General features: G+C 44.4%; 2 protein-coding genes across 2 annotated transcripts; both read left to right on the top strand.

The window, feature by feature from the left end:
- The first annotated feature begins 318 nt into the window (after positions 1-318).
- Positions 319-5,549, top strand: LOC147057168 (carbohydrate sulfotransferase 12-like). The gene is made up of 7 exons (XM_085911108.1): positions 319-452; positions 572-669; positions 2,970-3,542; positions 3,612-3,754; positions 4,104-4,232; positions 4,299-4,491; positions 5,274-5,549. The coding sequence occupies exons 3-7, from the start codon at positions 3,096-3,098 to the stop codon at positions 5,547-5,549; spliced, it is 1,188 nt and encodes a 395-aa protein (XP_085767234.1). The 5' UTR covers positions 319-452; positions 572-669; positions 2,970-3,095.
- A 962-nt stretch (positions 5,550-6,511) lies between these two features.
- ern2 (endoplasmic reticulum to nucleus signaling 2) lies at positions 6,512-13,500 on the top strand. Its single transcript, XM_085911180.1, has 24 exons — positions 6,512-6,800; positions 7,333-7,450; positions 7,537-7,570; positions 7,643-7,715; positions 7,783-7,855; positions 7,941-8,063; positions 8,135-8,236; positions 8,621-8,680; positions 8,749-8,968; positions 9,474-9,552; positions 9,681-9,831; positions 9,952-10,091; positions 10,160-10,333; positions 10,409-10,556; positions 10,629-10,688; positions 10,763-10,850; positions 10,922-11,111; positions 11,218-11,314; positions 11,411-11,610; positions 11,678-11,825; positions 12,090-12,217; positions 12,599-12,722; positions 12,810-12,877; positions 12,975-13,500. The coding sequence occupies exons 1-24, from the start codon at positions 6,615-6,617 to the stop codon at positions 13,155-13,157; spliced, it is 2,967 nt and encodes a 988-aa protein (XP_085767306.1). The 5' UTR covers positions 6,512-6,614; the 3' UTR covers positions 13,158-13,500.
- Positions 13,501-14,746: the final 1,246 nt, after the last annotated feature.

The following is a 14,746-nucleotide window of genomic DNA, read 5'->3' as shown; positions in this document are numbered from 1 at the left end:
CTATTGCCGGGATGGCAATTTGGGTGCAGCTTCGACTATTAGAATGCGCTCATTTATTTCTGTCGTTGTGAAAATGGAACTCCGTAATCGTTCGTGACTTTATATTGTCAGAATAAACAGGCTTTGTGTTTGTGGGCCCTTGAAGCACTGTTAGGAAAGGAATGCTGGCTCGAATCGCGTAAATGCGGTCGGCAGACAATTTGGTCCCAATTCCGCGTATTAGGTAAATAAATGTTTGGTCCAAACTTTACTGATTTATAAATCAAGTCCTGTGTATACTGACTTGTACTGTTCTTTTCCAAATACCCACCCAATTTCTGTAGCGCTTCTGACTTTAAAGTCGGAATTCTTGCAAGAGAATAAAAATGAAATGTATTATTATTAAGAGAACACAACGCAATACTCCGCCCCGCGTTACTTTCCCCCCTACGTAAATATTGACATCTCTAAAAGTAAGTATATGTGTGTTCGCCTGGAATTAATTGCGTGCGCGTCGCGTTCGAGGGTTAGATCTCGCGAGAAGAACATCTTGTGGCGCTCACACCGCCTCGGTTCCGAATGTACCATCCAGTAAAGCAAGCAGCTCTCCTCACCGGGCTGAAGGGCGGCCACACATCGCTGACAGTCGACCGAGCCGGCCGACCGGCCACCATGGAGCTCATCTGTCGGGTAAGTCAAAACTCAAAAGCTCCCCTCGATTCGATTAGGGGGTTTGTATTGAATTGATTGGTAGACGTCATGTTAAAGGAGGTTTAATAGCCGCCACGATGCTCCCGGTGTGAAGGGAGTGAAGGGAACAGAAGCGGTCTTTCTTCCCTCTCTCAATGGGGAGCTGGATGAAAGGATTCACGGGGAGAGTTGAGGTTTTTTTTTTTTTTTCGGCGGTTGCCGCTGGATGTGATGGAGGGAGAGCGCCAAAGTGTTTTTACGCATGAAAGGTCACATTGTAGCCCGTTTAGTGGTCGCGAAATAAGCGTAGAAAAGAAAAGGGGGGGGGGGGGGGAGGATGACAAGAATAAGATATCGTGGTTCGTCACGATGCGCGTGCAATGTGACACTTTGGGGTTGTTCTTCAAATAGAAGTGTTTGGAATTGGAAAGAAACCACAAGCAAGGGGAACAAAAACAAGTTCCTCTCTTTTTCAGGAGCTGGCTTGCGTGCGTGCGTCCTCTGCGTCTTACCAGTAAAACCAGGCGTTCCACCAAGCAGATATTTTTCTTGCTTCCAAATACGATAATAATTTCCAAACAATTCCTACACTCGCCCTTCAGAAACTTTTACAAGTACAACCTAAAAAACATGGCTCATCTGTGACTGGTTTTAATCTTCAAATGTCCTTATTGTTTTTAGAATTGACTTTTTTTTTTTTTTTGGTTACACACAGATTGAACATGAACATTGTGCTCGAATGAAAGGAAATAAAAAGACAAATTCACAGCAGTTTGAAAAAAAAAAATAGCTTCAAAAATCCCAAACTTTTATCACCCTGAAAGATGAATAAAATAGGATCGGACCAAAATAAATGTACAGCGCCCTCTAGAAAGGTTTCAGTCTTGACTCTAAACTGTCACATTGGGTTAAATCTCGTATTCTGCCCCCCCCCCCCCCCCTGAAATATTGATTTTGGCTTGTTTTACTGCTACTCCTCCATTTTTGGTTTGTTTATTTGTTTGATTTGGGTGGTGATATTTTAAATGTGAATGATGTGCCTCGGCCCAATAGAAATTTGGAAAACACCGGTCTAGACTGACTCCAGTGAAGGTGATCCACCCCCTCGCCTCCGTTTGTTCACAACTCCGTGACAGCTGAGGGCCCACAGTAGGCCCACTGTACTTCCCACAGCCCCTCGGGTCATTTCCACCCTCCCTTCCTACAAAAATAGACAAAAAGAGCTCTAATGTAGAGCGTGGTGTAATTATCTAACGCTGTCACTGTTTTAATCATGCTTTGTTTCCATGCAAGGCATATGGAGACTTTGGCGAGCCCATTTTGTCCTTAGTTCTGCAGAGGACGTCGGTTCGTCCGACACAGTATTACGTACGCATGCAGGGCACATACAACCCAATCCGAAATGAAGTCGTTCCGTTTACGATAGAGATAACAGTGACAGATAGAAAGAGGGCACAGTGGGAATATTGCGGATTACACGAGATCAGACGGTGTCCTACTTTAACATCTTTCTATGTGGATCCTTGTGCAATGGGACATTTTTAAATGTACTACTATAAAAAAAAAAGGGTGGTGGATTCTCAACTGTTGCAAAATTGTATGCTATTTGATATATAGTTGTTCCAGTCTTGCTGTTTTTCCAGATTTATTTTTGGTGCAGTTGATAACTCCAGTTTTAGGTCATGCTCCTATGGATTAGTGTAATTCCACTCTTGACCAGTAGAAGGCAGTCTACTTATTTTGATGGTGTAAATTGTGAAAGAACAAAACTAGTTTGGGCAAAACACACATGAATATTTGAATTGTCCCCCCCCCTTATGCATTTCAATGTGCATCAATCACGTAGATTTTCTCGATTTGCAGGCAAAAGTAAATGATGTGCAACAGCTTCATGTTTCTTGCTAAAAAAAAATCGCACAATGTTGAGATAATGCGAGCATTTTTTTCTTCATCTTCTTGAAATGCTCAGCCCTACGAAGGCTACAACATCAACATCTTATGAAAATTTATGACAGAAAAAGATTTGTTGTTTCACTGAAACTGCCATCACTCACTCACTCACTCACTCACTCACTCACTCACTCACTCACTCACTCACTCACTCACTCACTCACTCACTCACTCACTCACTCACTCACTCACTCACTCACTCACTCACTCACTCACTCACTCACTCACTCACTCACTCACTCACTCACTCACTCACTCACTCACTCACTCAATACTTGGGCTTGAGCAGTTTCACTTTGTTGATATTACGAAAAAGCCAAAACGTAAATCACATTTCCTGCTTGTGTCAGTTGCAGTTGCTGAGCAGGAAGCGTCTCCTTCCGTGATAGACGTCCTGCGCCATGGAGCTCAGATAACCTCTTCCTCTTTTCTGCACCAATCTCGGCACCCCCCCCCCTCCCTCCCGCACTTTAACCATGGGAACGTGGCACAGCCTGCGCGTGGCGTTCATCCTGGGCTCTCTCTTCGTGATCCTGCTCATCATCGCCTACTGGGACGACGTGGGTGGCTTCAACCTCTACCCTCTGCGGGACCGCAAACACGAGCGTTGCCCTAAGACCGCCACGGTCCGCTCGCACCAGCCCCCCACCCTCCCATCATCCTTTGCGGGAATATCCAGCACCACCTGGGCCAACGGAAGCGTGCTGCAACCGGGAAGAGAAGATGAGAATGAGGAAGAGGAAAACGTTCGGGATTCGGACGGAAGCCTAGAGCAGATCGCGAGGAAGCGGAGGATCTCCGATGTGTGTTCGGGGACGGACTTTCCCGGAAGGACCCGTGCATTTGAGCAAATCCCAAACAGGGAGTTGGACCACCTGATAGTCGATGACACGCATCAAATCATCTACTGCTATGTTCCCAAGGTAGCTAATATGATCGATCACATGTGTTTCTGCGAGTGAAAAAATATCGGGTGGTGAATGTCTGCTCAGGTGGCGTGCACCAATTGGAAGCGGGTGATGGTGGTGCTGTCCCAGTCTTTGGTCTCGCCCGTCTCAGGAAAGCCTTACACTGACCCGGAGTTGGTTCCTCCGGACGTCGTACACAATTCCTCGCTTCACCTCACTTTTGCCAAGTATGACTGACACATGCGTGATTGATTACCTCAACCGGGTCGGTCCAAATATTGGATGAGCGCTTTCTTTGTGCAATTGGTAGAAAATATTTTTCGGATTTGTCTATTAAATGTTGTTTTATAATTATGCTGTAACCTTGAAAATAATGATATTAAAATCACCCAAGCCACTACGACTTTGTTCCTTGATGCCACAAGATGGCGCCAAAGCAGTATTTTCGTATTAGAGCCGGCTATGGTCTGAGCACAAAAGCAGAACCTCAATGCCCCCCCGGGATGAATAATAGGAGGACAAAAAAAATGGTGAACAATAATACAAAAAAATGTAAACCGTCCATGTGTCCACCAGGTTCTGGCGCCATTATGGTTCTCTGTCCCGCCACCTGATGGCGCTCAAGCTCCAGCACTACACTAAGTTCCTGTTTGTACGAGACCCCTTCGTCCGCCTTATTTCAGCTTTCAGGAACAAGTTTGGAAGGTGCGACAACCAAAGTCATACTGGGTCACATGACTCACTCAACTCATTTTCTGTTTTGACCATCAGGCCCAATGAGGACTTCTACCGCCAGTTTGGCTCTGTCATTCTGCGTCGCTACGGCAACCTATCAGGGAGTTTGCCGGAAACGGCAGCTGAGGCTTTTGCGTCTGGGATCAAACCCACCTTCCAGCAGTTTGTCTCGTACCTGCTGGATGAGGAGACGGAGAAGGAGAGCGTCTTTAACGAACACTGGCGCCAGGTAGTGATACAGTACGAGACATCGCATTTCCTGAGTGCAACTTGCAAAATCTAAAATGTGCGCTAAGAAACTAATATTTGAACAGTAACGGTGCAGCCTCAAGTAGGTGAGCAAAAAACATGACTCACATTCTTTCTATTATTGTTTGTGTAGTTCTTCTTTGTGTGTCTGTTGACATCATACTGCCCTCTTGTGGCCATGATGTGCACAACATGGTGATTGATTAATTGATATCTTTATTTCGAACACATCCGAGCAAGATTGAAGCAAAAAAAATGTGGGGTGAAAAGGGGGACCACACTGTAAAAGTTAAAAGTTGTCAAAATAAATACTCAGGTAAAGTGTACCAGTGACCTCACGCATACGTTTACATTCTACTATTTTATATTGCTGCCATAAAGTGCACAGTGTGCTAATGTCAACTTTATTTTGGCAGGTGTGTTACTTCTAATAAATGCACCTTTTTACACAGTTTCGCTTCAACAATGACACACTTGTGAGATTGCAGCCAACTTTGAATACCTCACTTAGCAAATACGGCTGTAAATCTTTTTGTAAACATAGTGCAAAGACAACAATGCCTAGTTTTGATCGACATAGAAGACTTTCAAAACTTTATAGGCTCCGGGTTGAGTCTATGATCCTCACGAGTGATGGTTATATGGTTTGTTCCTCTAAGTTGTATGGTTTGTTTTTCTAGGGAAGTGGTTCTCAAAATTTTTTACGGCAAACCTAATGAGGCAGTCTACTCAATAAAATGAATGCTTGTGTATTTATTTTAGGTTTACCGTCTCTGCCATCCATGCCAGGTGAAGTACGACTTCATCGGACGACTGGAAACGCTGGAGACGGACGCCGAGCATCTTTTGAAGCTTTTGCAAGTGGATCACCTGCTGCGGTTCCCCTCTGGGGCGAGAAACCGAACGGCGGCCAGCTGGGAACGGGATTGGTTTGCCCAAATTCCTGTTTCAATGAGGACAGAGCTGTACAAGCTTTACCAACCAGACTTTGAGCTGTTTGGTTACCCCAAACCTGACAGCGTGCTACACCACCAGTAGGGCCAAGCCCCCCCCCCCCCCCCCCCCCCGATAAAAAAAAAAAAAGCCTTCCAAGACATGTCTGCAATGCTGTTAGAGCAAATACCTCATGAGATGACAAGTGCCTGCCAGTATTATTTTTGTATTTTCGTCTCAGCTGTCACTTCAAAGCTACTCTTACGCTTCATTTGCCCATGTTAAAAGCACTTTGGTGTTTTTTTTTTTAATAAATTATGGGCCGGTTAGGGTTTTATTGATTGATTGATTGATTGATTGATTGATAAAACTTTATTTATCCCACAGTGGGGACATTTTCTTGTCACAGCAGCGTACAAGAAACAAGTGCCAAATGTAAAAAATGGATAAATAGAATAAGATTTTAGGATAAGATATAAGAATTTATTTTGCTGGGTAATAAAAATCTGATTGCAAGAATTTAAATCTTGGATACATGTTTGCAACAAGTGAATCTAGACACAAGAGAATAAAGAACAAAGACAATAGTATGCACAAATAACATACACTATCTTAAATATACAGATAAATCATATTTATCAATTAATAGATTTTCCAGCCCGCCAAATCCTGGTCATTTAAAATATATATATAAAATAGTTTCTCCCTTTAGCCCCGGGAGAGAAAAACATTCTGGAGCAATGTCTAAAACAAAAGTACCACCTGTGCATCCATTTTAACAGATCTTTCCATTCCCTGCCTTTTTTTTACCGTGCCAAATTGTTGTGAAATAATGTGCATGGGTCAATGAGAGTTCACAAAGTGAAGAATGAACGCCTCCACCACTTTCCATAGCACAAAACCGCGCTCTATGACGTCGTCAACTGCCTTGCTGTCTTTTTCCACGTGTTCCAGACGCTTCCCTCAAACCCCGCCCCCCTTTTGCGCTTTATCGCTGCTCCCATTGGTCGCGAGCACCATGTCCTCAAAACAAAAAGCAGTCCCTCCCACTTTTGCTATGACGTCACGCGTGGTCCCCAAACACGGAAATGCGTAACTACTGTTGCATTGCCGTTAAGATGAGTTGAAAAATGATAGCTCTCTAAAACAGCGACATGTCCGCCTCTTGTAATGTTAAAACCGACGTTTGGAAACGATGCGGACGTGTGGAATCCCATTCTGAGATTTCAGGGGGCAGTTCGACCTTTGGTTTTGAGTTCGGTCCGTAGCCCCTTGGTGGAGGTGGGTGTCATGGGGGCTTTGGGGCGCCTGCTGTTGTGCCTTCTGATTCTCTCCGGGGAAGTCACAATAACTCAGGTGAACTTTCTCTTTATGTTTACATTCTTTAATGGGATTGTCACGCATATTTATGTGATGGGGTAAATTATATGGACATCATTTGTTTGACATGCTTTGGTTCCATTTAGTCCGGGGGTCGCCACAGCGAGTCACTTAGATAAGAACCAGCACCAGTTTTACGCCGACAGAAAAAAAAAAAAAAAGTTAAAACACTTTGTGCTCCTGCTAGACTGTGTGCTTTGACCATCAAAATATACACAGAAACAAAGACTTTTGTTTTTTTACAAAGGATAAAAAAAATGTTTACAAAATGAGCTGATTGATTTAATTTTTTTGGGTCCTTTTTCGTCATTTGGCCTCGTTGGGTTCCTGCACTGCTCAATTGTGTAGATGACACTTGTGACCCAGTTGTAGGCAAACATGGGAGGGGTGGATAAACCCTCATGAAGGTGTTTGTCTGGATATCCGTCTAAATACGGAACTCAGAATCTTTTATGGATTAGAAGACTTGACACCCGCCCCCACTCATTGTGCTTTTTATGGCCATCAGGTGGAGGGGGTCAAGGTGGTCACCTGCCCAGAATCCCTTCTGTTTGTCTCCACGCTGGATGGAAATCTGCATGCTGTCTCCAAAAAGACGGGAGACATCAAATGGACTCTAAGAGAAGGTTGGTTTATATAACAAGGGGTTTTCCATTTGATATTATATTTCCAACTGGTTTCTTATATAAACATGCCTTTTTTTAATTGACAGATCCTGTTATACTAGTGCCCATCAACGTCACAGAGTGAGTAATACACACTCAGGCGAACGTGCAACATGTTGTGTTGTTTTTGTTTTTGTTTTTTTTTCCTCCCAGGCCAAGTTTTCTCCCGGACCCCAACGATGGCAGCTTATACATACTCGGCGGCAAGCACAAAGAAGGCCTAATGGTGAGCAATAGAGTGCTAAACTGTGTTTGTTCAATTCATAACGTGGTCTCATCGACGTGTTCTCCAGAAACTTCCGTTCACCATTCCGGAGCTGGTTCAGTCGGCTCCCTGCAGAAGCTCCGATGGTATCCTCTATACAGGTGAGATGCATTCGAAATAAATCTGAGAAAAAAAAACAAAAAAAAACAAGACAACCTGCCAACAATGTCTATATTAATCTGCCAGGTAAAAAGCAGGATGTGTGGTTTGTCGTGGATCCCGAAACGGGAGCCAAACAAACCATTCTGACAACGTCCTCGTCTGATTCCCTGTGTGTCAACGCTTCTCTGCTCTACATTGGACGCACAGGTAGAACGCGTCAAGATTTAAAGCGTATATGCGTTCCCCTTTGAGTAATAGCCGCGTTTACCTCTCCGCAGAATACGTGGTCACTATGTTTGATACCACAAAGCAGAAGCTGCAATGGAGCATCACGTACAACGACTATTCCGCTCTGCCGTACGATGGCGAACAAGATTATCGTAAGTGTTCATTGAGCAGGGGGGGGGTCGCCGGCAACCTTTGATACTGAAACGGGTCGGCTTATAAAGAAACAAAAACAGATGTCATAAAAAAGTTCATATTATTTTGACCAATATGTATTAAAAAAAAACCGAATTGCATTAAGAAATGAAAGATGTGTATTAAAAAAAACCTAATTGCGTTAAGAAATGAAAGATGTGTATATATGTAAATTTGTTTTTTTTTAATAAAAAAAAAAAGTGTTCTATGTCTAATAGACATGAAAGCTAATTATGTTTCTTTGTCCATCACATGGACCGTAAAAGTCGGCATCCATTTTAGTTTTTTTTTTTTTTTTTTAATGTATGTATTGTATTGTATTTTTGTATTGGCTTTCCCTCCAGGGATGGCTCATCTTGTGTCCAGTGGTAATGGCCTTGTGGTTACCGTTGACAGGGAGTCAGGTAAGGATTTCTTTTTGGGAAACGGAGCTCCTCCCTAAGTGAGATCCCAAATTGGTCTTCCCGTCCAGGTGACGTGCTATGGAGTCAAGATTACGGCTCGCCCGTGGTCAGGGTCTACCTGTACTCGGGTGATTCGCTCAGACACACACCCCACCTGTCGCTGGCCGTTGAGACGTTGCGCTTCCTCACCTTCTCCTCCGTCGCCGACGAGCGGACGGCAGCCCACTCCGTTTTGAAATGGCGCTATCAGTTTGTGAAGGAGGAAGCCAACGCACAAACGCCACTTGTGTAAGTCACGCTCGGCACGCACGTCGTAGTAGAAGTGCAGTTAGCATTCACTTGTCTTAGTCTGTTTCAAATCACTTTTATTTTTTTAGATTTTGTCTCAGAACAGCTGTTGTTACCACATTGTCGCAAGTCGCGCTCGCAACAAAGCGAGCGACTTCTCCGTAACACTTCATGACCGTTTTTCAAAAGAAGCGAGTGGTAATAAATTCAGCAACTTTTTGGCGGCATTCCTCCGCTTCCAGACTGCATCGAATGCGGCTTGCTCATCGACGTGTTTTAAGAACAAGTCATACAAGAAAAGATTGGCTTGACTGTTTAATTATACGCTTGCTGGGCCAGTCGCTCCCGAGACCCAACAATTTTGGGCGTATCCCTCAAAGCAGAAATTCCCATGGAAAGTGTAGTGGGGAAAAAAAACATGGAGCACAATCTTCAATTCTTTCATTTTCAGGGACTCCTTTTTTTCCCCCCATCTTTTCAAAACCGTGGCTTCTGTCTCTTTCAGGCCTACACTGTACGTTGGGAAACTGGACTCCCACCTCTATGCTTTGCCTTCCTTCGTTCACCAAGGATTCTCCTTAGTGGTGAGTTGAGTTTCCAAATGTATTTTCCGTGCTCATCCCAGCCAAGTTAACCACGGTAATACGATATCGCATGTGTCGCACGTGTTGCGGCGAGACCATTCACCGGCCACTTCTTGTTCCCACGACAGCCTCGGGGTCTGACCCTGGGGCGGATTGAAGGTCCCGAGACGGCCGGTGTGACGCTCAGCGAGCAAGGGGAGTGCTTGATCATCCCGTCCACCGACGTGCGCTATCCTCCTGGGAGCAGCAACAGCCCTCAAAACCACTGGTTGTTAATAGGTACTCCCACACACCGAGCCCCAACTGGACCGAACCAAGTGGTGGAGGGGAAATGATTGACATTCATATGAAGTATTTAGATGAGCTCAATCGGAACAATTGGTGTTTCACGTGCCGCAGGCCACCACGAGATCCCGCCAGTAGCACATACCACCATGTTAAGGGAATCGCGGCTCAGCTCGCCGTTTCCCAGTGAAGCCGTCATCCCCCCTCGACCTTCTGCCTCGCCATCCTCGCGCACCTCCAGCTACAACCAAAACGTGAGTCCTTTCAAGTCTTTAGGCGAGATCTTCCATCTCCCTCGTTTCACGTCGCTGTCATCCTCCAGTTTTGGTTGGTAGGCCATAGCAAAGATGGCGAAGGAGCATTCAACGAGAGAGAATCGGCGGGGGCTCAGAAGTCTGTCGGCGTGCGTTCCGTCTACATGACGCACGACTGCTTGGCTCTGAGTGTGTTGATCGTGCTGCTGATAGGCTGGTTGGCATTCGCCTTCACATACACGGTGAGTCGAGAACGCTGGGCTGCGTATTCATTTTATTAAGGACATCGCGAAGGTGATATTTGTGTTTCTCACTAGCGAGCGGCCAAGAAGCTAAAAGCTCTGCAGCAGCAGCTAGAGGAGGCCTTTGAATCTTGCGTCCAGTCCACACAGACCACCAACACGCCGACACCGACTTTCAGCTCCTCCGACTCGGAACTTTCTATCAACACGAGCGTCTCGACCGGTTGGTTCATTTTGTCACCGTAGCATATTTTTTTGAATAAAACTTAAAGGTCGCTCGTTGGCTTCTGTCCAGGTTCCCGGCATGCATCAGAAGATCTTTTAATGCCTTCCCTTGACAGCAGCACAACCTCAAGTACGGATGAACTTTATTTTCCTTTCCATCCCGCGAATAAACGTGATTTATCGCTGCTGGTTTTCTGTCTACAGAAAACAGCGAGGAGGTGCACTTGGGTAAAATCTCCTTCACCACATCCGAGGCCCTCGGGCGCGGCAGCTCGGGAACATTCGTCTTCAGGTAGGTATAAAAGTTGCGTGCGCCCACCGAGACGTGGAGGTCATCACGATTTGACCTGGAACCGGACGCAGGGGCAACTTTGACGGACGGCGTGCGGCGGTGAAGCGAATCCTCCCCGAGTGTTTCGATGTGGCAGAGCGGGAAGTGCAGCTCCTCCGACAGTCCGACACGCATCCCAACGTCATCAGGTACTTCTGCACGGAGAGGGACAACCTCTTTAAGTACATCGCCATCGAGCTGTGCGCCGCCACCGTGCAGCAGGTCAGTGATTTCTTTTTTTTTCTGCTAGCTGTCACTTTAAATTTAAAATAAAAAAAAATGGTATAGCTGACGTGTATCTTTTTCAATGTTATTGTTTTGTCTGCAGTATGTGGAGGATCCATCCGATTTTCCCACTCTGAGTCCGATTATGTTGTTGGAGCAGACCATGTGTGGCCTCTCACACCTCCACTCGCTCAATATAGGTCTCAAATATAAATAATTTATTCCGATTGCATTCAAAAGACGGTTTGAATACGAAGTGAGCAAAACAATCGTTTCTCTCCCTTTTCTTCATCCAGTACATCGAGACCTGAAGCCTCGAAATATCCTCCTCTCATTTCCCTGCGCTTCGGGTAAAGTCCGAGCTCTCATTTCCGACTTTGGGCTGTGCAAAAAGATCCAAGATGGTCAGAACAGCTTCTCGCTGCGTTCGGGCGTGTTGGGCACGGAAGGCTGGATTGCTCCCGAGTTACTGGAAAACATTCCCGGCAGCAAGCCGGTGAGTCCTCGCGCGTTAGCTGCGTTGACTTTTCTTCGGCTGACTCGGCGCCGTCGCTTCTCTTTAGACCGCCGCTGTGGATATCTTCTCAGCCGGCTGCGTCTTCTACTACGTGGTCAGCGGGGGTAAACACCCGTTTGGAGAGACTCTGATGCGGCAAATGAACATTGTGTCTGGAGACTATTCACTTTCGCAATTCATGGATACCATACACGGTGAGAGGATGGATGCCGTGAGCGTGTTTATGTTGCTTTTTGGGAAATCTAGTCTAAAATTGGTTTTATGACGACCTGTGGTCAACAGTGGAATTACACCATTATAAAAAATCGAATTATTACTTGTACAAAAAAAAAAAAAGATAGAACAGTGTTGCATTTAGCATTTATTTGAATGTTTATTTTTTTTGAAGTAACGTCAAATGTTGTGAAGGTCATTGAACAATGATGCCATTCCATTGACTCAACGTTGTGCCTCATCAGAAGACGTTGTGGCTGAGGACCTGATTAAGCAGATGATCAGCGCGGAGGCGGAGTCTCGTCCCTCGTCCGAGCGCGTGCTCAAGCATCCGTTCTTCTGGAGCCCTGAGAAACAGCTGCTCTTCTTCCAAGTCAGTTGCCTCGCCCACCCCCCTTGCTCACTCACTCTTTGTGTTGAGTCATGTCTGAAAACTAAAAGCATTTGGAAACTGGCAACCGGCTTTTTGTTTTTGCATAAAAACCTGCTCACCAAAAAAAAAAAAAAATCTCTCCAGACAGTTTTGCAAAACAAGTCACTTTGTTTCCAGTCCACAGGCAAGCAGTTCATTTATTTTGAATGTTCTTGTTTACTCTTTGTCGATTGCTCTGTCGGCTGCAATTAGTGTCCTCACCCAAGAATTTAAAAAGTACATCAAAATCCAGAAGTCCTCTGGAAGCAAATTTTCAAACGTCATTTCCTCAATGATTTTATTTCAGTTGCTGCGCGTGTGTATTATTTTTTTTTGTCCTAGGATGTAAGCGACCGCATTGAGAACGAACCAGTCGACAGCGAGATCGTGGGGAACCTTGAAAGTGAGTGCCGAGTCGTGGTGCGGAGCAACTGGAGGCTGCACATTTCTACACCTCTGCAGACTGGTAAGGAGGATGCACAATGAAAGCGCACACACATTCATGTCATTCATAAATGCCCCCCCCCCCCCCCCCCCCCATTTCCCTATACAGATTTGAGGCGGTTCAGGACGTACAAAGGCAGCTCGGTGCGAGACCTGCTGAGGGCCATGAGGAATAAGGTCAGCCTGCGTTATCGCGACGCATTCTGCTTTGTGATTGTTTTTTTGTTTTTTTTAAATCTATTTATTTGAATTATATTCATTCATGGTTCCACAGAAGGCTCACTACCACCAGCTGCCGCCCGAAGTGCAGCACAGTCTCGGCGAGCTACCCGACGGCTTTGTGCGCTACTTCACCAACCGCTTCCCAAAGTTGTTGATGCACACACACACTTCGCTACAGGCCTACGCCAACGAGAAACTCTTTCACCCCTACTACATGCCCCCTGGCGCCAAGTAGCAAACTCACAGCCATCTCACTCCTTATTGCTTTTGTAAAGCTGTCACTGTTTTTAGATACACCTTAAGATATATCTTGGTTTGATTTGTGTATTTATTATTTTTTGACAGACTTGAGAAAAGACGTTCCCAAGCGCTTCTGATAAAGGCTTTTATGGAAGAAAAAGTTCATGCACTCCCTGAAGGTAGCGACACTGACTGGTAACGCACAAAGTCAAATATTGATAACTACTGTATTCTACATGACATATTTATACTCTTATCTTTATTGATTTGATCTACTGTAGAACCGATGTTGAGAGATTTCCTGATTTTATCTAAATTAAATTTCTACTTTGATTGTGCCTTAGAATGAAGTTTTTTTTTTTGTCCTTTTGTAAATATTAATAATTTTATATGATCATTTTTGTAACATTGAGCGTTGAAGCATCAAACTTACTGTTAAAATGATCTTATTTGTATTCTGTCTTTTTAAAAATGTGGTCACCATTAAGCCAACGGGTGGTGCAGCCTTCTCTTTGGGTCATTCGACAACAGTCTGCTTTACATGGTTTCTATTCACATGGAAAAAGTTCATGGGAATGTCTCCAGACGTCCTTCTAAACAAATGAAGTCATTCGGTGAGCAGTAAACAGGCAGTCAATTTTCTTCAATAAGTATTTTCACTAACTACGTCACTAAACCCAGATCATCATACAAGTATAACCCCCCCCCCCCCCTCACCCCCCACCGATTATTTTTACCACAGCTCATAGAGACATTTTAAAGAACATTTTAAAGTTTTCTTAGGGTCCGGTTGAGTAACATGTTGCACTACTTCATTTTGACCAGCAGAGGGCAACGTCTCACTTGTTAATAAAAAAAAAAACAAAAAAAAACGAGAGTCATCCGGGAGCATTTCATGGCCTAATTGTCCACTAATGGACGGTCGAATTGTTATTTTTTATACAATTGTGTGGGTCGCCCTTTACTTTGTGTGTGTGTGTAGTGTGTGTATGGACTAATGTGTGTATGGACTAATTAGAGAGTTCAACAGTGGCTCCATTCAAAAAGTCTCATGGGGAACCATCTTAACCGCGGTAAGAAGGTAAGCCACACGCACAGACACACCATCAAAAATGCACTGGCTTGGCATCTTGCTGCAATAGTTCTTCAGTTAACTATTATCTAAATAAGAAGTTATGAAGAATTGACATTTTTTACATCAATAAGATGGATAACTAATATGAAGTGAATGTATTTCTGTGTGTTGCTCTACTGTTGCTTTCTGCGTTTATTAGCTTGTTTGTTAGCATTAGGCGAAGCAGACTTTCCCTGAAGCAAAGAAAGTTATGTTGTTTTAAAGTGTTATTCTCTCAGTTTTATATTTATTTTTGCTGGGATTTAACAGCTTGAAACCTCCTTTCACTTTTTTTTTTTTTTAACTGTTCACATACTGTCTCATTGTCACTATAGCTACAGGGCTGAATATATTTTTAATTGCACTTGATTATGCAATTTAAATCAGTATTTGATTCACTTTTAACAAGTGACCTTTTTGCTTCCAATGTAAACACATCACAGATGCTGTTGTCTGCGCCCTTTTATTTT

The sequence above is a fragment of the Syngnathus leptorhynchus genome, chromosome 5 (assembly GCF_054491065.1).
Source record: "Syngnathus leptorhynchus isolate UIUO chromosome 5, UIUO_Slep, whole genome shotgun sequence".
NCBI lineage: Eukaryota > Metazoa > Chordata > Actinopteri > Syngnathiformes > Syngnathidae > Syngnathus > Syngnathus leptorhynchus.
Note: the sequence above shows the minus strand (reverse complement) of the source record. Positions and strands in the feature narration are given on the sequence as shown.